We start from the raw sequence: 26,140 nt of genomic DNA, 5'->3' as shown, positions 1-26,140 counted from the left end.
GCCATAGACCACCTTTGCCAGTGGACAGGGTGCAACTTCTAATAGACTGTATTAACCATGTTTGTGTTATAGTAAAACTAAGCCAAAAATGTTCTTGAACCTTTGTAAATAGAAACATGGGCACTGCTGTAAGACTGAACAGTTTCAGTAAAGTAATTTGAGTGGACTGCAGATGTTGTATTTTTCCCCTGCTGATATGGCATTGTTCTGGTTGGTTTTAGCGTTTTTCTGAATCCAGATAGCCATGTGCCTAAAGTGTTTCTGTACATGCACAAGAATTATTGTATCTTTTTTTAAAGTAATGAATTATCATAATACCAGCAAAAAAGCAGCCAAAAATCCTTAACATTGAAAATTGGATTCCAAATTTCATAACCTTTGTCTTCAACAGGTATTATCATGGTCCAACACCAATTCAATCACAGCAATATGCAACTAGTCAGGATATTATTAACTCTTTGCATAGTATTAGACAAGAAATGGAAATCTATGTCCCCAAACTAACTCAGGTAAGATTAATGGCTTTTTTTATTAAAGAAAAAACAGGTTCGTGAGTTCATATTCTTTATGGATATAATGCCATTCACTTGCATATTTTCACTGTGTAGAATAAACTTTATATTCTCTTTTGCATGTTCTAGATTTGTTGCAAAGTTATGTTTAAGAGGTATAGATTAAGAAACTTGCATAATAAATTTTATTAACCTATTGGTCTTTGCATGCAGTCACTGTGGTGCTGCAGTCTTGCACATTGTGATAGCTGTGTGTATGAACTCTCAAGACTGCTAGAGTTCTCACAACTATATGTATTTATTTCATGCTCACAGCTTTCTCCCCAGTGGACACCTAGAGCAGCTCATATCTTTCTCCCCTCCTCCATTGTATCCTCAGAACAACCTTGTGGTTAGGCCAAGAGTGTGTGACTGCCCCATCGTCACCAAGTGAGCTTCTGTTGTGGGGGTGGGGGGATTCAATTCTGGGTCTCCCAGAGCCTAGTCTCACACTCTAATCAATGGACCACACTAGTACTTGTAAGAGGAACTGCTTGACTATTCTACATACTCCCCAGGTGCTTAGATTAGCGATCTCCAACCTGTGGGCCACGGACCACATGTGGTCCTTCGACTAATTGGAGGTGGGCTCTGAAGGACGCCTTCTCCCCTCCCCCCCGGCCCTTTACTTCATCCCCCCCCAGCCCTTTACAACACACTTCATTGTTGTGGCGTGTCTGTATCTTATTTTGAAGGGATGTTTAAACATTACCATCGCGATCAGAGAGCGCTAGGGCAGTGGTTGAGAGTAGAGGAGTAAACTACCCCCCCCCACCGGGCCTCAGTAAAAGGCGTTGAGTGGTCCCCAGGGATAAAAAGGTTGGGGACCACTGCCTTAGATGACAACTGACGTTTTCCATACCCTGCCTGCATCAAGCAGAAAGATATTTCACTATTTCCTTAGTATGCTCAGGGTTCTAGTATGTCTTCAGGAGAAAAGAATTCACAGTTGTGGAACACGTACAGAAAACATTTTTGTCCCTTTGCTAGATGAAAGTAATATACAGATGATATGATTAGGTTCTCAGTCAGCCATAGAGACTGATTGAATATGTGGAGAAGGCTGTCTTTCCGGGACTTAGTCATCTTGATGTATAATTGCACTTGTGGGGTATTAATTATAATTATTTAATTATAAAAATTGTAGTTATTGTTGAACTCACTATTTTTCTGCGGCCCTCCCTAGTTATTTAGAATTCTGTCTATTTAGAGGTTTGGCAGGTCCTGGATTGGACTCTGCAGCCTATTACTTCCAGTCCCAGAGGATTTGCATCAGCATATCAGGATGCTTTTCCTAGTGTACACCCACATATTGCCCCCTGTGTTCTATTCCTGAGAGTCCCTAGAATCCCAGGGATAGTGATCGGGGGGGGGAGGGCTTTTATAGCGGGAGGAAGAGGGGTCCAGCCCTTTTCAGAGAAGAGACTGAAAACATTCTTCTTTTCTGCTTTCAGGTGAGTTGAAACAAGTTATTCTTGGTGTATGCATCTTTTGCGAGTATTTATCTCAGCTCCTTGTTGAGGGATTTATTTTAAATTTGAATTCTCTAAATCAGGAATTGTGTTTAAAATGGTTTGGTTTTACAATGTGGCTGAAAAAATATCTATAAATTCATTAAATAAACACATGCCTCCTATATCACAGGAGTATAATTTGTAAAATGTAGTAGCAACAATAGTGTGACAGATAAGTATTGTGTGTATTATGATCCCTAAAAGCTGAGCTTACATCTTCAGAGTTAGTGTTTGCTGACAGAAAATTCTTTTTGTTTTCAAGGTTCTCTCAAGTGGTGCTGCTAGTAGTACTATTTCAGCTCTGTCACCGGGAGGAGCACTTATGCAGGGTGGAACACAGCAAGCCATAAACCGTAAGTACTTGGTGTTTTGCTTTTCAAATGTGCAAAATGTTCCATGGGGACATGGAAGAAAAAGGACTCACCTTCTCCAGTCATGTCTTCTGTGGTATTCTAGTTGGTTGAGAGAGAGTGTGCAACATTGTGTAGCCTTTGGGAGATGCAGCGTATTGGAAACTGGTATCTTTTCGTGGTCTTTATTTCTATATCAGTTTTTCCCTCCAGGATCTCAAGGCAATTCTCAGTTTAAAACCAAGATGCTACAACTCTTAACTAATTTAGTATCCTTTAAAACATGTTTACCCAAAATAGTGGCGTGGCACACCCCAGAAATTCCCCGGCACCATTTTTGCTTTTCAGGAAGTGGACAGGGTCATTGGATGACATGGCTTGTTCTTGGCTGCCTTCATTCAGATAATAGTTGTTTTAGCAATTGCACCCACTGAAGTCTAAGGGTGGCTGTTAGCAACGAGGCTTGTGGTTCCGTTTTCCCTTCAGGAGTTCCTTCTTTTTGAAGGCCAGTCTCTTTCTTCCTCCCTTGGGCTTTCCTTCTTTTATTTTTATTTCCCTTTGTGCAATTCTTTAGCAAAGGAGAGGAGAGCTGGGGCTCGGCTCCACTTCCTGCAGAAACTATGTTCAGGTGGCATTCACTGCGCCACCTCAAAATTCCCAGAAGTCTGCGGGTTCAACTCTTTTATAAAAAAAAACATAAATATGTCTGTGTTATTAATAATTTTTGTTTCACTGTATCCAGAGGAGAACTGGGGCATATCATTGGAATGAATTGCATGAGCAGAGAAGTGCATAGAGGTTCTGTGCTGCGGTTTTCCCACAACAGCCTTTCTGAAATAGAGGCAGCAGCCTTTAAATGTTCTTAGTTTCATTTATATTAGCATCAGGAAGGGGAGCAAATATATTCTGCTTTCTTTCTCAAACTGGTAAAAGCACAGGAATCTCATTTCCAACCTTGTTAATGTGGAATTTATTCTTTCATGGCTCTGAATTCTATATTGGAACTTCCGTATTAGCCTTGAGCACACTAATAAGAGACCCTTTTATGTTGCCAGTATCCTGTACACACTCCTTTCTGTATCTGATGCCCAATATCATTATGCATTTATCATTCATTATATATGCTTCTGTGTGAATGTGATTTTTGTGGTGGATCTTAACTGCAGAGATGGTGCCAAATGATGTTCAGTGTGAACTAAAGCACTTATATGTGGCAGTGGGGGAGCTGTTGAGACACTTCTGGTCCTGCTTTCCTGTTAATACACCATTCCTAGAAGAGAAGGTAAGGAGGCTTAATAAATAAGCCTTGATTATTATTGTAATGGATGCTTCAAGCATTTGTAGCCTTTGGGAGATGCGAACTTGTTTTACAAGTTCCCCTGCCCCTGGGTGGCCTCCTTTTGTGCATTTGTTCAAGATTAGATATATAACAGGGGTGGGGGCTGCAGGAATTTGCCAGGGGCTGTTTCATTTCCCTCCCCCACTATTTCCTATCAGAACTGTTTATTTGCCTAGGAATGGCAACTGAGGAAATCCTTTTTTAAAGCAACAACTCCTTTCCTATTTGAGGAGATTTTAACCCTCAAAAGTTGTTCTATAACCTGGGTCATTTTTCAAATTTTATGATTTTATTGTAAGCTGCCACGAGTTCTGGAAAGGTGGTGGGGTAGAAATCAAAAAAGAAATAAATACACTTGTCAGAAGATTTGTCTTCTCTAATTATGGCCCCAATTTCAGGATTTAAGTGTCCACAGATTTGGTCACATTGAGAATTAGATCCATTGAAGATGAATAGCCATTTGGAGGGCAATAGTGAAGAATAATTTTGCTTTTGGAATGATGTGTTGTGCCATTGACTATGCCTGTCATTCAGTTACCTTTTGGAATAGGTGATACTGCCTATTCCAGGGTTTCATGAAACCTTGGGGTTTTATGGTGACTTAGAAGGGTTTTGCTGACTGGTTGGAAGTTAATTAATTTCAAAAATATTTTTAATTAAAAAATTATTGGGTGATGTGATCATATATGATCATGTTGACTCCTCCCCCCCAAAAAAAGAAAGAAATGGCCAGTGATAGGCCTGTAGGAGCATATGTATTGTGTTTAATTGGGCTCACTTTTAGTTGCATAGATGTTTTAATTTTTTTTGTTATTTTGTTAAAACTAGATACAGAGAGCTTAATATTCAAGCAACAGCATCATATCACAGAAACTATGGAATTAATTAATTCCAAATTTCTGTATATAATGTAGTTTGAAAGTCAGTGTTTTCTGTTTTTTTCAGGTTGTGAAAATGAGGAGTAACTTGGAAAGATTTCAACTTACAAAACTCTGCCCATTCCAAGAAAAAATTCGGAGACAGTATTTAAGCACAAATGTAAGGCGACAAAATCACTTTTAAGATCATGATGCATTTACTGTGGTTAGAATAATACCATATTAGCAGTAAAAAGTGAAATACTGTGCTTAGGTAGATAATATCTGTGTTTTTCAGACTAATTATGATGTCATATCTTTTTTCAGCTGATAAATCACATAGAAGAGATGCTGCAAACAGCCTACAATAAATTCCACACATGGCAGTCCCGACGTATGCTAAAGAAGACGTGAAGACCCAGTGAGGTCAAAGGATATGGGAAAGAATTTGCAATAGCTGTAGGACCACAACTACCTGATGTGTAGCTCTTACAGGAAAGTTAGCATCATCTGGACTGTTGAAACTGATGCTAACTGAACTTGAACACTTTTGGGAAAGGATCAGAGATCAAACTTGAAAACTAGGGAGATAAATGGAACCAAACCAGATGAACAGAGTGGCAAATATATATAAGACACTGTTTACTGCAGTTACTCAGGAACTGCTTTTGATTTTCATAAAAAGCTGCTTTTGGAAATAAAAAAAACTTTAAAAAGGTGTATTAATAAATCCAAGATTGTTTGTCTAGTTTTTTAAAGTATGGCACAGGGTAGAACTTAACATTTCTTTCTTCACTGTATCCTGGCATTTTATTGTATTTTGTTTATACTTCTAGAAATAGGTTTAAATTTTTAAAATATAATGGAGAGACTGTTTTGCCTCAAAAACTTGAGAGCTTAATTGCTAAGATGAAAGTTTTTTGCCATTTTTCCCTACCAATCAACAGCCATTGCACTGAGAGAACTTTGGCATGAAAAGAGGCAGAGCTGGCAGAAGAAATGGTATTATTATGCAGAATTTTTACCAGCCACCAAGTTTGCATGTTTTCTTTTGAGTGCAAGTGTGTGTTACTTCAGTTTTTTTTTAAAGATGATATTTGTTTGAAGGTGAAAAATAAATTTTAAAGTAGGTTTAAGAAACCTACCAAAGTAATAACTTTTTCTACCATTCAGAAGAGGGGGGGGGAGAATCTTTAAATGTGCTTTTTTCAGTTCTCTCCTGATGACTGTTAGCGCTATATTTGGCGACTAGATAATCATTGAAGAGTGAATATGAAGTATCTTTAGCTATGCTTGCAATCCGCATCATATTCTGGTCCACACATGAGGCATTTCACTCTTACTTAAGATGTACCTGCCATGTATTAAATACTTGACTTGTCAAAACAAAGTAAACTTGTTTCATATAGTCCGTGGAGTCAGACTCCTTATATTTCATTGTCTTAATGTCTTCCTCATTAACAGTCTGTACCAGGACCAAGCTGTGCAGTGAGACCTACTGAGATTTTTTTAACCAAGATGAATTGAATTATGTTTAAATGCAGTCATCATATTCATGGGAAAGGCAGACACTGTCCTTTTTTATATCCACATTGGTTCATCTCAAAAAACAGTAATTAGGAGAACTAGAATTGTATTACTGTGTTAACAGTGTACATTTGGATTGCTACCTGTCTTCAGTGGCTGTACCCTGTAGCACTGGTTAGTTTGTGAGCCAGAAGGGTTTCTCTTTGGGGAGAGTGTGTACACGTTTACATACTCACGTAGTGTTTTCCAGTGATTGATACTCTGAAACAGCCAGAACTAAAAGCAAGCCATTGTATTTATTTGATGAAACACTATGGATCAAATTTAAGGCACTCTACTTAAGAAAGTTCCTGTTTGCCTTCTCAGAGGCAGCTGCATGTGATGTACTAGTAATAACTAATGATTCTGTTGCAAAACACGCAATTTGTTTTTCTACTGAACTCAGCAAGATATAGTGAATTGTGAAAAAGCAGAAATTGATCATGAATAATTAAACTGATGCTCTTGTGGAAGTGTCCTCTGACTAAACATGGAATATGTAATTATTTGTGTGTTTGGATAAACCACTCAAGTAAGGCTTTAGAGCGAAGGTGAGGCATACATTTTCTAGTTTAACCTGTGGCTATTAAAGCATAAAAATAATACTTTGCACTGACAATTCTGAGCAATAATTATCTGAAAGGTGGATTCAAATAAAACTTGTACAGGTGGAACAAATACTGTATTAGCAGTAACTTGTTTGGCAAAATGTTTTGTTTTCAAGTATTAGTAGAAGTACCAAGCTTCAGAGAGTATGTAGTTGAGAAGTATCCCCAAACAGAGCTATGCACTTTTGGATAATTTCAGTTGTTTGGCTAAGAACCACAAGCTTTTCCCACGACAGGATAGCAAAAGCAATCTGCCATGCACACTTCCCTTAATTAGTTCTTCCCCACTTTTGCTCTCTGGTCTCTGCTGACTTCAGTACTATTTAAACATTTTAAGTCCAAAAGTGATGAGTGATCATTAACTGTGAATTTTTTTTCACCTAACCGTACGGTCATTGGAATCTGAAGTTGAACCTGTATTTAATGGAAACGCATAAAAATTGTATCACTGGCACTGATCAAAATTTATAGAATAAATCTGAATTCTGTAGTCAAGCTTTAGGGTATTTATTTGGTGACTCTTCTGAAACCCAGGCTAACATTGAAGTTTAAAAACCAGATTTATTTGTGTCCTCCTGACTCCTTTTGGATGTTTCTTTGAATGTTGAAAATGAATTGTGTCTTAAAAGGCACATGGCTGTTGCTGACTGTGGCATTTTTTTTAAGTTCGCAACTTTATAATTACCAATTTAAGCTCAAAATGTTTCATTCAAAATATCACAAATGTAGCTTGGCTATAGGAAATGAGCTCATGTGTGTCTTGCTACAGCCTGCCATATTTCTGAAAGTGCTACGCCTGGAGGACACAGTATCCAAGGAACAGTTCTGTGCACAGTATGGAAGTCTGCAGTAGGAGGGGAAATTGGCAAAAACCAAGTTTTAACACCAGAACATAAAGGGATCCAGTCAGTAATTACAGCTGACTTTGTCTTGGTAGCCATGAGAACCTGATTAAAGGCTTGAAAGTGAGGTATCTTTATCTGTTGTTATGGTTGTGAGGCTTTATAAGATGAAATACAATACTGAGATATTGTGAAATCATATTATGACACTTGAGCCCAACATACCTGCAACCCTACTACCTCTTTTTCTATATCTTATGAAACTTGTGGTGGAACTGTGCTGCTTCAATTGATGTTCTCTGTCCCTCCATGGAATGCAATATGCAGTTCTGTTCTTCAGGGCCCAGGAAACTAATCCTGACTCTATTCGAGCTCTGTCATCAAGGCCATGTAGGGACTCTACCTTCCTCTAGAGCAGGGGTAGTCAAACTGCAGTCCTCCAGATGTCCATGGACTAAGATTTCCACAGTTTGACTAACCCTGCTCTAGAGTCTGTCCAAGGCTGGAGATTTAAGATGCATTTTGGACTCTCCTTTTAAAAAATCCTAACTGGATAACAAGATTTAAACTGTTTCATTCATTTTCTTGTCATGGTGCCCTGACCTGCATAACCTAGGCTGGCCCTGATTAGGACTTGGACGGGAGGCCGTCAAAGTCCAGGGCTGCTACACACAGGCAGGCGACAGCAAACTACCTCGGAACTTCTTTTTCCCCTAAAACCCAAGAGGGTCGCCATAAATCATTTGACTTGACAGCAATTTCCACAAATATTGTTGTCGTGTTTGTGCTGCATTTCTAAGTCATAGGACCCTAATCACTCACAAGCCTTTATCCCAATTATTCCTGTAACCCCAGTATCCCTTATAAATTAAAGGTGTTTGATTGGCAGCTTATCTAAAATGGTATGCTGTCATGCTGCTGAAGAAACTACCTTTGTTAATGGATGATCCTGCTAATGACCCCCCCCCCCAGGTCCAAACTTCTCTGTCATTGGGAAAAATTAGTATGATCTCAGCACAGGCAGTGTTTACAGCCAAGGCATCTTTACTAGACCTGTTTCAATCTGATTGTCAGAGTAATTTTAGACCAGAGACGGATGATTAATGTAGATGGTTACTACAAATCTTTTGGCACTTTTTGATTGTAAATTATTGGATGAGATTCTGACATGCCAAAATCTCATAGGTAGTGAAGGTCTAGCATTACAACAGATGTATTACTTCTGGTAAGCAGTGAAGAGGAAGGGGGGAGTACATTATCCCAGAGCTTTCCTGTGGTGTTTTCACAGATCCATTCAGATTTCATGGTCCAATATCTAACTTTACTACCTTCATCAAATCAAGCCACTTAGAGAGACAGTGTCATGTAGTGGTTAGAGTGTCAGCCTAAGGTCTGGGAGACCCAGGTTCAAATCCCTCTTCGACCATGGAAGGTTGTTGGATAACCTTGAACCAACAGGCTAACCTAACACAAGCTAAACTAGCTCTTGTTTCCACACTTAAGAAGAGATAGATGGAGCATGATTGCAGTATCTCAGTTAATTACTCTCAGCATTGCTCATTTAAGGATACATCTATACACCGATCTCCCATTTTGATATATTCATTTCCTTCACTGTGTTTTCTCCCGGAATTTAAACCCAAACAAATGGTGACCATATAAACTAAGTGTGTTATTCCCTTTTGGTCCTTGCATCTGTCAAACAATTTTATTAAACTGTATGCTGCTTTGCTGCTCTGCCTCTACTCATATGTATGGAGTGGTAATTTCCATTTCACTGTATCTGAAGAACTGTGCGTGCACACAAAAACTTATACCATGAATAAAACTTTATTGATCTTAAAGGTGCCAATGGACTCCGTTTTTTTCTACTGCTTCAGACCAACACAGCTACCCACCTGGATCTATCTATCTCATAGGGTCATTCTGAGGATGAAATGGAGAACAGAATGCTGTAAAGCACCTTGGTACCCCTTGGAGAGAAAGGTGGGTTACAAACAAAAGTCCATCTAGTTCTGTTACCAGTATACTTTCAAACAAATCCATAGAAGTCTTGAGGATCCCAGCATCTGTTTCTTGAGGGTATACTGCCTCTGAATGTTCCTTTTAGCTATCATGCCATTAAAGGTCTGATTCTCAACATGTGAAACTTCTGGGACAGTTCAGCAATAGTCTTGCCATTTGGTATGTTCCATTTGTTTGTGTACTCAGCTGTTTTTCTCACTGTGTACAGTTCAGCGACTGGTTGAAGTCACAATTATTTTGCTTCCCTGACGAGCTCCCAGATCTTTTGTGGCTTTCAGATCTTTTTGTGCACCCAAGCAGACTACTGAGGGAGGAGGAAGACAAGCAAAGATCTGCTTCCGTGGGCACCTTTTGCTTGTACTTCCTAAGACCCAGCTATTCAGCTAGTGCCATTATCTATCTGTTTATATCAGCTGATAAGAAGAAATTCTGTTTAGCAATTGTGCTTCTGTGCAATTGATGTCTGGACTTGAATCAAGGATTGACTTGTAGCTTCCCTTGGTGAGTGTTTCTTTCTCCCCTCACCCCCCTTAAGAGTGTATCCTACTCTTATGATTAAAAGGGTGAGGCAGCATGTGGTCTCGGTAGCAATCCAAGACCATTGTATTTCTAAAGCTTTTCCATTTGAGGGAGTCCTTATATATGGTATTTTATTTAATCCTCTCTTATGAATTTTGATTTGGCATATTAACATTTTTGCTGCCTTGAACAATACTTAAAGTGGGATGTCAATTAATAAAACGTGACTAGGAAATCTAATTCAATTCAGTGGAATATATTTTGGAATTAATGTGTATATGACTGATACCGATGTCTGTCTTCTTGCCTCTGAGTGAAGGACATAAGTCTCACTGGCCACAGAGCAGCCAACCATGTAATGGCTTGACACCTGCATGGTGAGATGGGAGGGAATCCAGGCACACAACATTAGGTCAACCTCTGGTTGGATATCATATTGAAACATTCTAGGTGAATTCCAGGCCCCACCTGGAGGTTAGGAACCTTGCTGGGGACAGTCACTTTGGTAACTCACTGCCAAGCCTGAGTCATGCAGGTTGCGCATTAGTGAATTGCCCAGCAGTCATTGACTACCACTACTCTTGGCCAAGTAGTGTTGTGGTGCATCTTCCCAGTGGAGTGAGCACTGCAGGCCTCCCCCACTCTTTTGTGGAACTGGGAATTGCAAAAGTAAAAGATGTTACAGGTTTTCTGAATTAGAATGCAGAAGGCAATACACTTTTTCTTGTAATCTTAGTGTCTGAGACATGAGAAACTATAATAAAGGAAGTGCTTCTGATATGTACAGAGTTCTGCTAAAAAAATCTTCATGAATCTCTGCATTTCTCCTTTCAGAAATTAACCACTGGCTCTTTGGCCACATTATTTTAGTTATTTAGATTTTCTAGCCCTCTCCATAGACCTTAGTATCATAAAAAATACAGTTTATTTTTTTAACTATAAAGGTTTCGTGCCCAGGGCATAAAAACAATAAAATTAGTGCAGCATAACAGTTGTATCCAGCAATGAACAAAACTCTACTGGGCACCACTGTGTGTCAAAATTAGGAATAGATCGAAGCCCACTTATAGGCAATCATTTTTTAAATTACAAGAACTAATCTTGTATATATTTTCTATAGAATGAAAATGCTGATAATAATACACTGTAAATAATGGATTTGTTCTTTGTGTATAAATCTTTTTCAAAAATAAAATACAAAGAAATTTTCTTACAACAGGACAATTACTAGACAATCATTTTCATAGAAATATTGACATACTATTGATATCTCCTTGCAGGGCATAGAAAGGGAAATGGCTGGCATAGCCAAAACAAAAGCAACCAAAAAGCACAAGTTGGCTACACAGTGATGCCTGCTTAAATTCCATTTCGCCTTTGAAGTACGCTTTCTCAAGCCACGTTTGTAAATGAAGCTGAATAGAAAATATCAAATTTACACCACCCATTAATAAAGGAATTGTGTCTTTGGGTTGCTTTTGTTATGGCTATGCCAGCCATTTCCCTTTCTACTCCCTGAAAGGAGATATCCTCAATCACATTGTTTATAGTGTATTATTCTCAGTATTCTCATTCTATAGAAAATATAAGTTGTGATTAAAGCATTGTTGCATATAAGTGGTTTGAATCCATTCCTAATTTTGACACACAGTGGTACCCAGTGGGATCCCTTTCATTGCCTAACGCTTCTCTGTGTTCCCCTTTATATTTAACAATAGTACCCAGCAGCTATAAAACTATTCAGCAGAGGATGTGTCACAAAACAGGCTGAGGCAGGCTCTTAAAAAAAATGTGTTGAGTGCTGTAAAAGCTCACTATTGTGATCATCAATTGATGTTACTTGTCCCCATTAGCTTCTCGAGTACTGGGGATGAAATTCAATGAGGGGAAACAGGAGGAATTCAGCTTAATCCCTACCAGCTGATTTACAGTGCCTGGAGTTTTGCCAGGATTATAACTGATCTCCAGACAGTGGAGATCAGTTCCCCTGGAGGAAATGGCAGCTCCCAATGGTGGACACTATAGAGTTGGATCCCTGCTGAGCTCCCTCCTCTGCCTTGAAAGGTCCAGGGATCTCCCAACCCAGAACCGGTAACCCTGTCTTCTTGCCCCAGGCAAGTGGATCACAGTCACATGCTTATGGTTTAGCCATAGACATAAGCTCTTCTGCTTAAGGACATGACAAGCTCCCCCTGTGGCCTGTAAGGGAGAAAAGCTTGCTTTACTTTCTTTGGAAACTGAAACCCAGGTAGCATCTTTCCCTCACTTCCATGGAGCAGGAAGAGCTTCCAATAGACTTTATTTCTTTAGGGAATATTTACTCAGAAGCAGTTGCCTTGATCATAGCCCAGTGTTTGGCACGGAAGTCCCTAAGATTTTCTGACATACCCGTTCCCTATGGCAGCCATTATGTAAAGGGCTCAAACACACCTTTTTGTGGCGGTGTTTACTGCGCTTTTCAAAATTCCCAAAGGTTGAGGTTGCCAATCTACCTGACCACCAGTGGAGGGGTAGGGGAGGAAGTCTTGGAGATTTGGGGTGAAGCCTGAAGAAGACAGGGATGCCAAGGGGGTACAATGCCAGGGAGTCCAGAGCCTCCACTGTCATCAGAACAGATCTCTGTAGTTTTGGGATGAGCTGTAATTCCTGGGAATCACAGTCCCACCTGGAGGCTGGCATCCCTATTAGGGAGAGAGGGGAGTCTTGATTTATACAGTACGTTTTTATGCTGCCTTTCCTGCAAAGAGCACAAGATGGTGTTGGTGAATTTCCCTTCCCAGTTTTATAAAGTGACAAGACTGTGCTGCTGCCATCCCACATGCAAATCATCTGTCCCCTGCAGCACAGGACACAACCCAGAATTTAGAAAGCAGTGTCTTGTCCTATCAGACACACCAACTCATTCCAAGCAGGCAATGCTGCCTGAAATTATTTCGGCAAAGAAGTTGTTCAACTGTGTTGCCAATAGGAATGATGACAAAGTGGCTGCTGACTGGGTCTGGATTATTGCATGTTGTTATTGTTTTTAATTGAGCTGAGGTTTTTAACTCTTAAATTAAAACAAAAATTATTATTTCTTATTTATTTATTATATTTATATACCGCCCTCCCCGGGGGCTCAGGGTGGTTTACATAAGAACAAACAACAATACATAAAACAATCTATAAACATATGAATAACTTTACAATAATAACTAATGGTTGTAACCATATAACAATGTAACAGTATAAACAATATAGACATACAACAGTGCAACAATGCAAACAGGTCCAGAGCATGTTGGTGGAATTCTGAGGGGGGGGCAGGGGGAGCAGGGGCCTTTCAGTCGCTGTTGATTACGTCTGGTCACAACCAAATGCTTGGCAGAAGAGCTCCTTTTTGCAGGCCCTGCGGAACTGTTTAAGTTCCATCAGGGCCCTGATCACCTCCGGGAGCTCGTTCCACCAGGTGGGGGCCAGAACAGAGAATGCTTTGGCCCTGGTTGAGACCTGGCAGACTTCTTTAGGGCCAGGGATCCTTAGCTGGTTGGTGGCAGTGGAGCGCAGAGCTCTTTTGGGGGCATAGGGGAGAGGCGATCCCTCAGGTACACTGGGCCCTGACCGTGCATAGCCTTGAAGGTAATACCAGAACCTTTAGTCTGATCCGGAATTCAACCACTGCAGCTGATGGACAATAGGCCGGATGTGAGACCTTCACGGTGTTGCTGTGAGGATGCTGGCCACTGCATTTTGAACCAGCTGTAGTTTCCGGGTCAAGGCTAAGGGCAGGCCTGCGTAGAGCGAGTTACAACAGTCCAGTCTAGAGGTGAACGGTGCATGGATCACTGTGGCTAGGTGTTCCGGGGCCAGGTAGGGCGCTAGTAGTTTGGCTTGGCGGAGATGGTAGAATGCCAGCCGTGCTACCTTTGTGATCTGGGCTTCCATTGTGAGGAAAGTGTCCAGAATCACGCCTAGATTCCTGGTGGAGCAAGCCGTAGAGAGCTGCACACTGTCCAGGGCAGGCAGACGAGCTTCCTCACATGGGCCCTTCCTACCCAGCCACAGGACCTCCGTCTTTGAAGGATTGAGCTTCAGACTACTCTGCTTGAGCCATCTCGTCACTGCTTCCAGGCAGCTGGCTAATGCTTCTGGGGGAGAGTCAGGGCGGCCATCCATCAGGAGGAAGAGCTGGGTGTCATCTGCATATTGATGACAACCCAGCCCAAACTTCCGTACCAGTTGTGCTAGAGGGCGCATGAAGATGTTGAATAGGATAGGAGAGAGGACCACTCCTTGTGGGACTCCACAAGTAAGTTACCGGCGGTCTGATGTTTTCTCTCCTATTGCAACCCTCTGTCCACGATCATGGATGAAGGATATCAGCCATTGAAGGGCTGTCCCTTGTATTCCGGCATTGATTCCCTACATATCGTAAATGACGTATCGGGAAGAAAGCTTTCAGCATAACATTTGTCTTTGAGTATTTTATTTGAATATTCCATAAAGTAAACAATTTAGGCACTATCCCAGCACAAAAACCCGCCCCATGCATTGACTTATTGTGCAAGAATGAACAGGGGGCATGAGTGTGCTGGATCCACCCCCTACCCCCCACACAATTGTCTGGTTGGCTGCAGAGTGGCAACTATGTGGGGGAAGTGACTGTATGTGTAAACATGCACAGGCTATCAGCAATTTTATTTATTTATTTATAGCCCACCACTCTTGCAATCAGTTCTGACAGCAGCATTGCTAATCCTGGGGAAGGATTGCTTGTGTGGCTACTTGCTGTGCATTGATTCACCATGCAGGGAGGTGGTTTGCTGTCATATAATTTCAACACATTGTGCTGTTCTGACATCAGGCAGCAAAATTCTAACCCAACCCACTGCCCATTTCCAAGATGTTTGTAATGTAGAAGAGCATTTTTTAAAAATGTGACTATCATTTTCTAACTGTCATAATGAAATTAGTTCTACTATCCTCATTCTTCTATTGATGTAAACTGTGACTCACTGACCCCTTTCAGCCATGCATGTGTTGCTATTTGTCCAAGCAAACTCTGGAACCTTTTGGGGCCTAGTACTACATGGCTGCTTTCTTTGTTTTGCGTTTCTGTGGAAATATTAACTATAACATGTTTACAATGTTGAAGAGTAGGGCTGCCAACCAGCTGCTGACACCCAGCAGGAGATGGATGTCAGGAACCAGGCAGAAGACACCCAAGTAAAGTCACTTGAACAAGCAACTACTTGAGACCGCTTTTGTAGTGAAATCCAAAAGGAAACTTTATTCGGGAGACAAATACAACAAGGCATCAACAGGGAAAGTTCGATGAACAAAACTCTTTAGCAGAGACAAAGGATCATTGGCCCCCAGGGGTTACTTATACAGGAGACCAAATAAGGGAGGGGGGGAGAGGGGACCGCAAGGCGGGAAAATGCAATCGTTCTCAGCAGGGCCATCTGGCCTGTGCTTTGATCTAAAATGTTACAACTGTTGAGGCTTCACAGCTTCTAGCAAGGTCAATCAGAGCAGGAAGAGATAAGATGTTCTGGCAGGGAGACACTTTGGTATGCAGAGGGAGGATAGGAATTAATGGGCAATTTATGGCTTTATGACAACAACCCGGGAGTCTCTGGGAGAACACAGGTGAAACTCGGGTCAGGAATCGGGATTCATAACAATGGTGAGATCATGGGGGGGGGCACCATTGACATGACAGTTAAACCACCCAGTTTGTGCAATTCCTAGAGCAGCATGTTATCAATTCCAGATTTCTCCTGCAGTGATGTAACATTGTTGTGGTGCTGAAGATTTTTTCTTTCTGAGTTATGTAAATTAGTGTGCGGGGGGGGGGGGATAGAACCAGAATCTTTGATCCTGTTCTGGTATAGGATGCTGCTGCATATTCCTATTGTGCAGTGATGTTTGTGGTCATCAGAATTCCATGTAAAGAACTGTATTACAAAGATGGACACTAGTCACAGGTTGATTGGCAGCTGTGTTATGATGCCAGCCCACACATTATCTGGGTTGTAGTGTGAGGGAACAGGGTCCCTACAACAGGCTATCCTCTACATCTGGCACTGTTATGCTACCACATGGCCCTCCTACCTCCTTAGCTCAGTCCTTGATAATGTCTCATTCAGCACCAAGTGGAATAATGTACTAGCATCAAGCTCAACAAATTGGCTCCCTTAGTTCTCTAGCAGATGTGCACATGAAGTGAAACTGGCCACAACTGTTTTACCAAAAATAAATGAATATGATACACAAATCTGGATAACCAGCTCTCAAATAAGACTGATAGTGGTAATAAGCTCAGGGTCCTAATTTCCACCTAGGTTGTGATTGCTGTTTCATTAGCAATCCTATCTTAAAACCCTCTCTAAGAGAGTCCAGGCCCCTTACTGCTTGGTAGGTACAAAGGCAAAGCAATCAAGCATGAGAGATGACAGATCATCCATACATTTCATTGAAATACAGCCCCAAACCGGCATGTGTTATATAGTCAGTTTCTAAGTTTCCCCCCACTTTTAATGCATAGCTAAAATACACTGTTGTTTCTGAGCCATTACAAATGGTCAGAAAACACCCATCAATTTACGATTGCAGCTTAATGAGCTAGAAAATTACTAAAGCAATTTTTGCCCCCAATGCTTTCTCCATTAATGTTCTCATGTCCTAGGAGGTGAGCCACTTCACCATAAGCAAACATAGTTAATAAGCCCTTCATTCCAGATGAAAGAACTGGAGGAACATCCATCTGTGCCTCTACATTGATGAATTCTTATTCACTGCTGACACCAAGAAGTGCTAAGCTCATATGATTATGGAATAAACCATGTGATTTGCATACTATTTATAACTTAAGTATTTAGACAGCACAATCCGTGTTCTGGCTCTAGAATTCATAAGTTTACGAGTGAGGGGCTAGATCTTGACTGAACTTGAATCAGTGACCTATCTTATCATTAAGGTATCTAATTCCTTTATATGATTCTTTGTGAGATTTTCCATGGGGTTCAGGCAACAATGTATCTAACAAGAATTATGTTCTGCATAAAGTTTGCACTTCCTTTTTCTAGTAACACAGTGTTACACTGACTGCAACAAAGGTTTTCCTAGAGTAGGTACATAGAAGAAAGTGATTCTGGAAGCTATTTTAGGTTTGTAGTAAGAATTGTAGATGGGGAAGAAATTGAAGTAGTGGCAGATTTTATTTTCCTGGGCTCCTAGATCACTGCAGATGGGGACTGTAGCAAAGAAATTAAAAGATCCTTGCTCCTGGGGAGGAAAACTATGGCAAATCTAAACAGCATCCTAAAAAGCAGAGACATCACCCTGCCAACAAAAGTGCATCTAGTCAAAGCTATGGTATTCCTAGTTGCAATGTATGGCTGTGAAAGTTGGACCATAAGGAAGGCCGAGCATCAAAGAATTGAGGCCTTTGAACTCTGGTGCTGGAGAAGACTCTTGCGAGTCCCTTGAACTGCAAGGCGAACAAACCAGTCAGTCCTAGAGGAGATCAGCCCTGACTGTTCTTTAGAAGGCCAGATCCTGAAGATGAAACTCAAATACTTTGGCCACCTCAGGAGAAGGAAGGACTCCCTGGAGAAGAGCCTAATGCTGGGAGTGATTGAGGGCAAAAGAAGAAGGGGATAACAGAGAATGAGGTGGCTGGATGGAGTCACTGAAGCAGTTGGTGCAAACTTAAATGGACTCCGGGGAATGGTAGAGGACAGGAAGGCTTGGCGTCATTGTCTATGGGGTCACGAAGGGGCAGACATGACTTCACAACTAACAACAACAACAACAAAGAATTGTAGTGTTGTTTGCCTATATTTCAGTATCCTTCAGACATCATCATATAACAGAATCAAACCAGGTACTTGTTTGGTATACTCACTGTTATGAGTATTATATGCAGCCAATACTATAGGTGACAACATTTCCTTACTTTTAACTTTAAAAAATGCAATGTGGCCTTCTTAAGAGCAATGTCACTGGGCCTATCAAAATTGCTCATTAGGATTCATTATCATCCAGTTTAAGGGCAGACCAGCTAGAGTAAAGCTATCAATCAACAGGAGGATTTAACAGCACAGCAGTGTATCTCCACCCACTGTCTATTAAACATTTTAAAGACCTTGACACACTGTTGTTGTTGCTGCTGCTGCTGTAGTTGGCAAATCAATTTGGTAGCTGAATACACCACCTTTCTGTTAAGCCAAATATTTCATAAATGAGTTTTCAGTTCAATTATATTGCAGTCATCCATTATAAAAAAATGTCCCACCAGATTTCTTGGCACAGACCTTTAATGTTAGGTTTTGGTGTTTAGTTAGATTTATATCATATGGTGATGGTGGATTTTATCTTTCTGTTTCTAGTTTCCTTTTTGTCACCTCTGCTGCCAAAATTAAATATAATGAGTCCCTGGCAAAGCTGTAAACATTTCACTTTGCTGGCAGTTTCTAAATAATGCATGTGTTGTACCAACATCCCTGATGCAAGTACATTTGACATGCAGCACAGAACAAGCCAAGTTCATCCGTTATGCAATCAAAACCAGAAACCCTCTCATTTCTGAATGAACTAGCAACTGAAAGCCTGATAAAACTTGGGCTACAGTTCAGTCTTCTCTTACCTGTGGTACTGAATGTGTAAACAAATATGCACAATATTGGGCTGTCTGCCCTTAGCCAAAGTCCACAGAGTAGCAGCAGAATGTCTCTTCTTTGAACAGTGCTTTTACCAACCACTCATTTTGCCAAGTGTGCTATAAGCCAAATCCAATTCTGAAGCAGGAGAGGGTTCTGCGGCTGCCTGGTAAACACTACAGTAAATGTGCAATCCTTGTCTTGTTTTGACTCAAGTCTTTTGAAATGGGAGCCGGCAGCACATAATGGGTAGAGCTGTGCTGGGGAATAGGTCTCACCACAGCTAGACCCACTAGTCCTCTGCTCTTTGGGAAGGGGCTATGACTCAGTGGTAGAACATCTGCTTTGAACCTTAGTGCTTATTAGTGAAATCATTCAACCAACAATATATAAAAGAGCTCTGAATCCCCAAATAAGGTTTGGACCACCACATGTAAAAAAAAAACCCACATTCAGGGCACTACCCCTTTTGAGAGAGGACATGTCTCTCTCCTGGTCCAAAGCCTGGTTTTTGTGCAAACTGCTCCAAAGTGGGGTGCCCCCAGGACAATTGCAGAGTTGGACCCTGGGGGTAGGCTGTACTATAAAATCATATTTGGACCACCTCAAAAAGACACAGCCTCACACATCAGAGACTGTCCCATGTAAGCAAATGTATGGTGGTGTCCAGTCCAAACACTGGATCTGGTGCCACAAGCTTATTTTTGGACCACCCCCAAGAGGCCTGTATTACATGGGAGCTTTGAAGAAGAAGAAGAAGGTTGGTTCTTATATGCTGCTTTTTTCTACCCTGAGTCTCAAAGTCGCTTACATTTGCCTTCCCTTTCCTCTCCCCACAACAGACCCCCTGTGAGGTGGGTGAGGTTGAGAGAGCCCTGATATCACTGCTCGGTCAGAATAGGGTTGTGATGAGCTCAAGTTGTGACCAGCTGCCTGCATGTGGGGGAGTGCAGAATCAAACCCGGCTCGCTAGGTTAGAGGTCTGCTCTCCTAACCACTACACCAAGCTGAATAAGGAAATGCCTGCTGCACCCCAAAACAGGGTTTTGACTAATACAAGTCATAACCCCCACATTCAGGGGACTTCCCCCTTTGAGAGGCCATGTGCTGCTTCCTGGTCTGAAGACCTGTTCTTGCACCAGCTGCTCCAAAGTGGGGCATGCCAGGACAATCACACAGCCAGATACTGGGGCCAGGCTGCACCCCAAAACAATCTTTGAACTACCCCCAAATGATATAGCCCTGCACTTTGGAGACTTTCTCTTGTAAGCAGATGTATGGTGGGCCACAGGCCAAACACTGGATATGGTGCCACAAACTCGTCTTTGGACCACCCCAAAGAGGTCTGTATTATATGAAAGTTTTGAATAAGGAAATGTCTGCTGCACCCCAAAATAAGGTTTGGACCACCATAAATCATAGACAACCAAACACTACGAAATCTTTTTTCTTTCTTTCTCAAACTTTGAAAGTATGAGAGCTGGCGTCTATATCAGTGGTCCCCAACCTTTTTATCACCGGGGACCACTCAACGCTTGACAATTTTACTGAGGCCTGGTGGGGGTGGGGTAGTTTACTCCTCTACTCTCAATCACTGCCCTAACGCTCTCTGATCGCTATGGTAATGTTTAAACCTCCCTTCAAAATAAGATACAGACACGCCACAACAATGAACATAAGGAACATGTTATTTTCATGGAAATTTTAACTCCTGACAATGACAAATCAATGGGAACCCTGAGCTTGTTTCTCTGCAACGAGATAATCCCATCTGGGAGGGATGGGAGACAATGACACCCAAAGTGTGTTGTAAAGGGCCGGGGGGGATGAAGTAAAGGGCTGGGGGGGGGGAGAAGGCGTCCTTCATGGCCCACATCCAGTTAGTCGAAGGACCACATGTGGTCCACGGCCCACAGGTTGGGGATCGCTAATCTATATGATGGACTGAAGGAACAACAGAAATCAAGAGATGGCAACACAGAGGCCACAGAAGCTGTCTTCAGCAGTATTCTGAAGATAAGTCCACTTCCAAACCATATCATTGCTTTGGGTCAGTCAGAGTGGTTCCTCAGTGGAACAGGCTTCCTCAGTAGGTGGTGGGTTCTCCTTCTTTTGAAGTGTCTAAACAGAGGCTAGATAGTCACCTGACAGAAATGCTGATTTTATGGACTTAGGAAGATTGTGAGTGGGTGGGCAGGAAGGGGTGTGCCAGCGTTTGCCTCTTGTGGCCCTTCCTTGCATACCCTGGGAATTGCTGATTGCTGCTGTGGAATAGTAGGTGAATTTTGTCCAGACCAGGCTGGATTATAGAGATTTTTGGTGGAGGGATCACTTGGGCATGAAATTGGGATCACTGTGGGTGGGTAGGTAGTTGGGAGTTCCTGCATTGCGCAGGGGGTTGGACTAGATGACTCCAGTGGTACCTTCCAACTCTATGATTCTATGAGCATTAATGTTTCCTTCCCTGTCCCAGGAGGGAAGACTCACATTTCCAGGGAAATGTCACCAAGAGTGTCTGAAACAAATTTGCCATTCAATTTTTCTATGACTATTTTACAGTTCATACATGCTGGGCTCGCAATTACCTGTACTAGCTACTAGTGTATGAGGGCTACCAGTGACCTGGAGGCATGTTAAGATACTATTTTTTACCCTAAAACACAATAATTTAGACACATTCTCCTCACTAGCCCACTGCACCTCATGGCTTTCAAGGCTCACTTGCCAGAAAGGTCCCTGCATTTCCTAGATCTGTAGAAGAAGAGTTTTTGCCAAACTGAGTTTTTGCCAAACTGAGATGGTTTTGACATATTTTTGTGGCAACCACAGATATCTACTTCTATGATAGAAGCTACCCCCAGACCAGGTATTGTCCAAGGAACAAGATAGGCATGACTTGGGACAACAAATCTACAGGTCAGTTTAATTGTTCCTTATACCTGTTATACTGTTTTGTTCACAATTTTAACCACATTTATGAGGCAACATTTATGAGCCTCTTGTGGCGCAGAGTGGTAAGGCATCCGTCTGAAAGCTTTGCCCATGAGGTTGGGAGTTCAATCCCAGCAGCCGGCTCAAGGTTGACTCAGCCTTCCATCCTTCCGAGGTCGGTAAAATGAGTACCCAGCTTGCTGGGGGGTAAACGGTCATGACTGGGGAAGGCACTGGCAAACCACCCCGTATTGAGTCTGCCATGAAAACGCTAGAGGGCGTCACCCCAAGGGTCAGACATGACTCGGTGCTTGCACAGGGGATACCTTTACCTTTTTATGAGGCAACATTGAAGATGTTTAAAAAACCCACTAAATATCTTTCCAAGTTTACATTTATCACTACTGAAATATACATTTAATTAATTTAGCTCAGTTTTCCAGCCCATCAAGATCATCCTGTATCTTGATTCTGTCTTCTGCTGTGTTTGCTACCCCCTCCAAGTTTAGTATCATCTGCAAATATAATAAGCACCTCTTCTATTCCTTCACCAAACTATGTATAAATATGTTGAACAATACAGCACCCAGTACAGATCCCTGGGGAACTCCACTTCTCAATCCTCACCAAAGGGAAGACAAATCATTAACATGCTTTCTAGGTCTTTATTCAAGTATCTCAGGCCTCGGGTGTGGCTTAAGATGGCGTCCTGAGAGGATTGCAGAGCAATCTCTGAAGCCTGACAGGGGTTAATTGCGGAAGCAATTAGCAGAAAAGAGGAGGGGTACGCAAACCCCACCTCACCTTTCTACCCAGGAAGCTCTAGGGAATTCTTGGGACCATCTCCAATCCTTTAGGGAGCATATCTCCCTGGATTATAGGCTGTCAGCGTTTCGGGGTCAAGAGGACGTCGCCATATTCTGGACTTTTCTTTCCTTTCTTTCTTTCCTTCTTTCAAGAATCTACTTTGACCCTCTACTACGATTTACTGCAATCGAATGCTGTGAACTGAGGGGAGGACATCTGCTAAATTCCAAGATATCAAGACATCAATCAACGCACAGAGATGCAAGTATTTCTCGTTTCTCTGTTTCTCTTCCCCCCCCCCCATTTTTGGCTCTGCTTGAAGCCACCTCGATATGAGGCAGGCTAATTCTCTTTCCTAAGCAGAAGAAGGACTTAAATCAACTCAAACTAATTAGTAATAGCTCTTACTGCATTTGTTTTGGTTTTCGGAGATAAGAGATAAGAGCCGTGGGTGGGAAGATCCCGCGAAAATTCTGTTCCAGTGCGAGACACTGCTTTACTGACTTCAATACGTCACTTGGCAGTGTCATTACCAGGAACGTCGGAGATCAAAACAGACTGTTGCTTTCGTTAGGACTCTGTAGGACCTCTACTGGCTATTTGCAAAATTGCCCAAGACTAACAGATTGCCAAGCCTAAAACATGTCTATGCTAAAAAGAATAGCTCGTCTAATAGAGAAACAAACTCAAGGTCTGAAAGCATTTACAGATGGCTTGCTTAAAAATATGCTCAAGGAGATTAAAGACGGCAAGGAAGAAGTCTCTAACAGGAATGATGAATCAATAACAGTGGCTGATGATAGCTCTAAACAAGGTGGAAAACTACCAGCAGAAGAGAAATTTGAAACTATGGAGATGGAAAAGGGGATGTTGGAGCTTTGCAGCCTAGATAAGGACACCCTTCCTAAAAAGACATACAGCCACTCCAAAGCAACAGTACACAAGAACCAATCAAAAGATATATGGATCTGCTGTGAAAGTAATCGATTTAAAGGAGCTTCTTGGGGGAAAGAAACTGTACTGATATTGGAGCCCAGGAGGTACAACTGCTTCAAGACTCACCGATGTATACTCCGAGGGAAAGACTACAACTGCACTTTCTAAGCCAAAGGCCAACTGGACAGAACATAAGTCAACGGGAACAACAAGATGCAACAAGCCTCGATATGAGACCCCCTTAAGAAATCTGGGGAACGGGAAGGAGAAACAGTAGTTGAAATTATTTTCCTCCTTTTTCTTTTTTCTGTAGCCACATAGGCAATATAACTAGTTAAGAAGTTAATCTGGGGTCTAAGATCTTCTAAGTAAGCAGAATTTGTATTATTAAATCTAACTTCGCAGTGTTTCCCAGCCCAAAATTAAAGCTTAATTAAAAGGAGACACCTAATGGAAGGGGTTTAAGAATAACAGATGAAGACTATACTTTATTGCTCATTGTAAGTCTGTACTATCATGTAAGTGTGGGGTCTTAGATTTCCTATGTTAGCTGAATTTGAATTATATAACATATCTCTGTAGTGACTCCCAGTTTAAACTTAAAGCATAACTAAAGGAGGCACTTAATTGAGGAGGTGTAAATGTAACTAACGAAGACTCTATATTACTATTTTTGTATTAACAGCTTATACTTATATAACTTATACTTATCTAACAACTTATATATTTTCCCTCTGCACAACTAAGCAGGCCTCTTTTTTTAAATGTGACGGAAATGTGGATGGCTCTAAGATCGTGTTAAGTACAAATTGTTTTATAGGTGCTAGGGGACATTAAAAATGACTGTTAAAATTGTTAAAAAATATGAGCCTAGGAGGTACGACCGCCTCAAGATTCACCGATGCATACTCTGATTTGGACAGAACACAAGTCTATGGGAATCTCCGCAGTGACTCCCAGCCTAAACTTAAAGCACAACTAAAAGGAGACATCTAATCGAGGAGGTGTAATTAATGAAGACTCTATTTTACCATTTTTTGTATTAATAACTTGCACTTATATAACTTAACAACCTTAACAACCTATATATATTTTTTCCGTACAGCTAAGTAGGCTTTTTTTTTCCTAGTGGAAATGTGGATGGCTCTAAGATTGTGTTAAGTACAAATTATTTCATAGGTGTTTTGGGACACCAAAAATGACTGTTAAAATTGTTAAAAACTATGCAAACAAATGCTGAAACGATGGTAACAAAGTAGGCTCCTCCTTCTAAATGTGGTAGAAACGTGAAAAAGTTTATAAGCTTTGGGTAAAAGTCCATAATATTGTAGCTATGTGGGGTCTTATAATCTTAAATGAAGAGAAGAGGCTTTTCAAGAACAATGGGGCCCTTATCTGATTTACCTAAGAAAATAAGTTAAAAGGGGATTGAAACGGGGTATTAAGTGTATTAAATGAAGAGCATAATCTTTTTCTTTCTGTATCAATAATGTAGATTACTTGCATTGTACTATCTTTAATCTTGGGAAATAAAATAAAAAACTCTGAATAAAAAAAAATATCTCAGGCCTCTTTGGCGTGGTCTGAAAAAGTTCTTGTTGCACCAGAACCAATGTTTGGATCAAGTACCATTATACATCTGCTTACAGGGGACAGTCTCCAGATGTGCAATTTGCAGTCTTCCAAAGATTGTTTTGGGGTGCAGCCTGGCCCAAGTGCCCAGCTGTGTGATTGTCTTGGGGGTTACCCACTTTAGAGCAGCTGGTGCAAGAACTGGGCTTTGGATCAGGAAACAGCACATGTCCTCTCAAAGGGGGAAGTCCCCTGAATGTGGGGGTTATGACTTCTATTAGTCAAAACCCTGTTTGGGGGTACAGAAGGCATTTCTTTATTCAAAGCTCCCATGCAGTGCAGTCCTCTTGGGGGTGGTGCAAAAATGAGCTTGTGGCACCAGATCCAATGTTTGGACTGGGCACCAGCATACATCTGCTTATAGGGGACATTCTCTGGAGTATGAGGCTGTGTCATTTGGGGTTGTCCAAAGATTGTTTTGGGATGCAGCCTGGCCCGTGTCTGACCATTATTGTCCTGGGGGCCACCCACTTTGCAACAGTTGGCACAAGAACCTGGCTTTGGAACACTAAACAGCGCATGTCCTCTTGAAGGGGGAAGTGCCCTGAATGTGGGGTGTATGACTTATAATTTAAGCATCTTGGGGAGTGGTCTGAAAAAGTTCTCATTGCACCAGAGACAATATTTGGACTGATAATATTTGGACTGGACGCCAGCATATGTCTGCTTGCAGGAGACAGTACCCAGAGTATGGGAATGTTTTTTGGGGTCTTCCAAAGATTGTTTTGGAAATTGTGTTTTGGGGTGCAGCGGGCATTTCCTCATTCAAAGTTCCTTTGTAATACAGGCCTCTTGTGGGGTAGTCCAAAAAAAGTTCTTGGGGCAGCAGAATCAATATTTAGAGCAGGCACCACCATATGTCTGCTTGCAGGGGACACTAACCCAGTGTGTGAGGATGGTTCAAAGATTGTTTGGGGGGGCAGCCTGGACCCACTATCCCGACTCTGCAATTGTCCTGAGGGCAACCCCACATTGGAGCAGTTAGCACAAGCACCGGGCTTGGGACCAGGGAACAGCA

The 26,140-nt window shown here is 41.6% G+C and overlaps 1 protein-coding gene across 3 annotated transcripts in view; it reads left to right on the top strand.

Annotated features, from left to right (window-relative positions):
- GTF2H1 (general transcription factor IIH subunit 1) overlaps window positions 1-9,471 on the top strand; it is a 34,121-nt gene extending 24,650 nt beyond the window's left edge. For all 3 annotated transcript variants that reach the window (XM_077321583.1, XM_077321582.1, XM_077321581.1), the window contains 5 exons: window positions 392-509; window positions 2,328-2,418; window positions 3,582-3,697; window positions 4,700-4,792; window positions 4,939-9,471. In XM_077321583.1, the coding sequence (XP_077177698.1) occupies window positions 392-509; window positions 2,328-2,418; window positions 3,582-3,697; window positions 4,700-4,792; window positions 4,939-5,025 (505 nt within the window). In that variant the 3' untranslated portion in view covers window positions 5,026-9,471. The remainder of the gene's footprint in view (window positions 1-391; window positions 510-2,327; window positions 2,419-3,581; window positions 3,698-4,699; window positions 4,793-4,938) is intronic.
- Window positions 9,472-26,140: the final 16,669 nt, after the last annotated feature.

The sequence above is a fragment of the Paroedura picta genome, chromosome 2 (assembly GCF_049243985.1).
Source record: "Paroedura picta isolate Pp20150507F chromosome 2, Ppicta_v3.0, whole genome shotgun sequence".
NCBI classification, from domain to species: domain Eukaryota; kingdom Metazoa; phylum Chordata; class Lepidosauria; order Squamata; family Gekkonidae; genus Paroedura; species Paroedura picta.
Note: the sequence above shows the minus strand (reverse complement) of the source record. Positions and strands in the feature narration are given on the sequence as shown.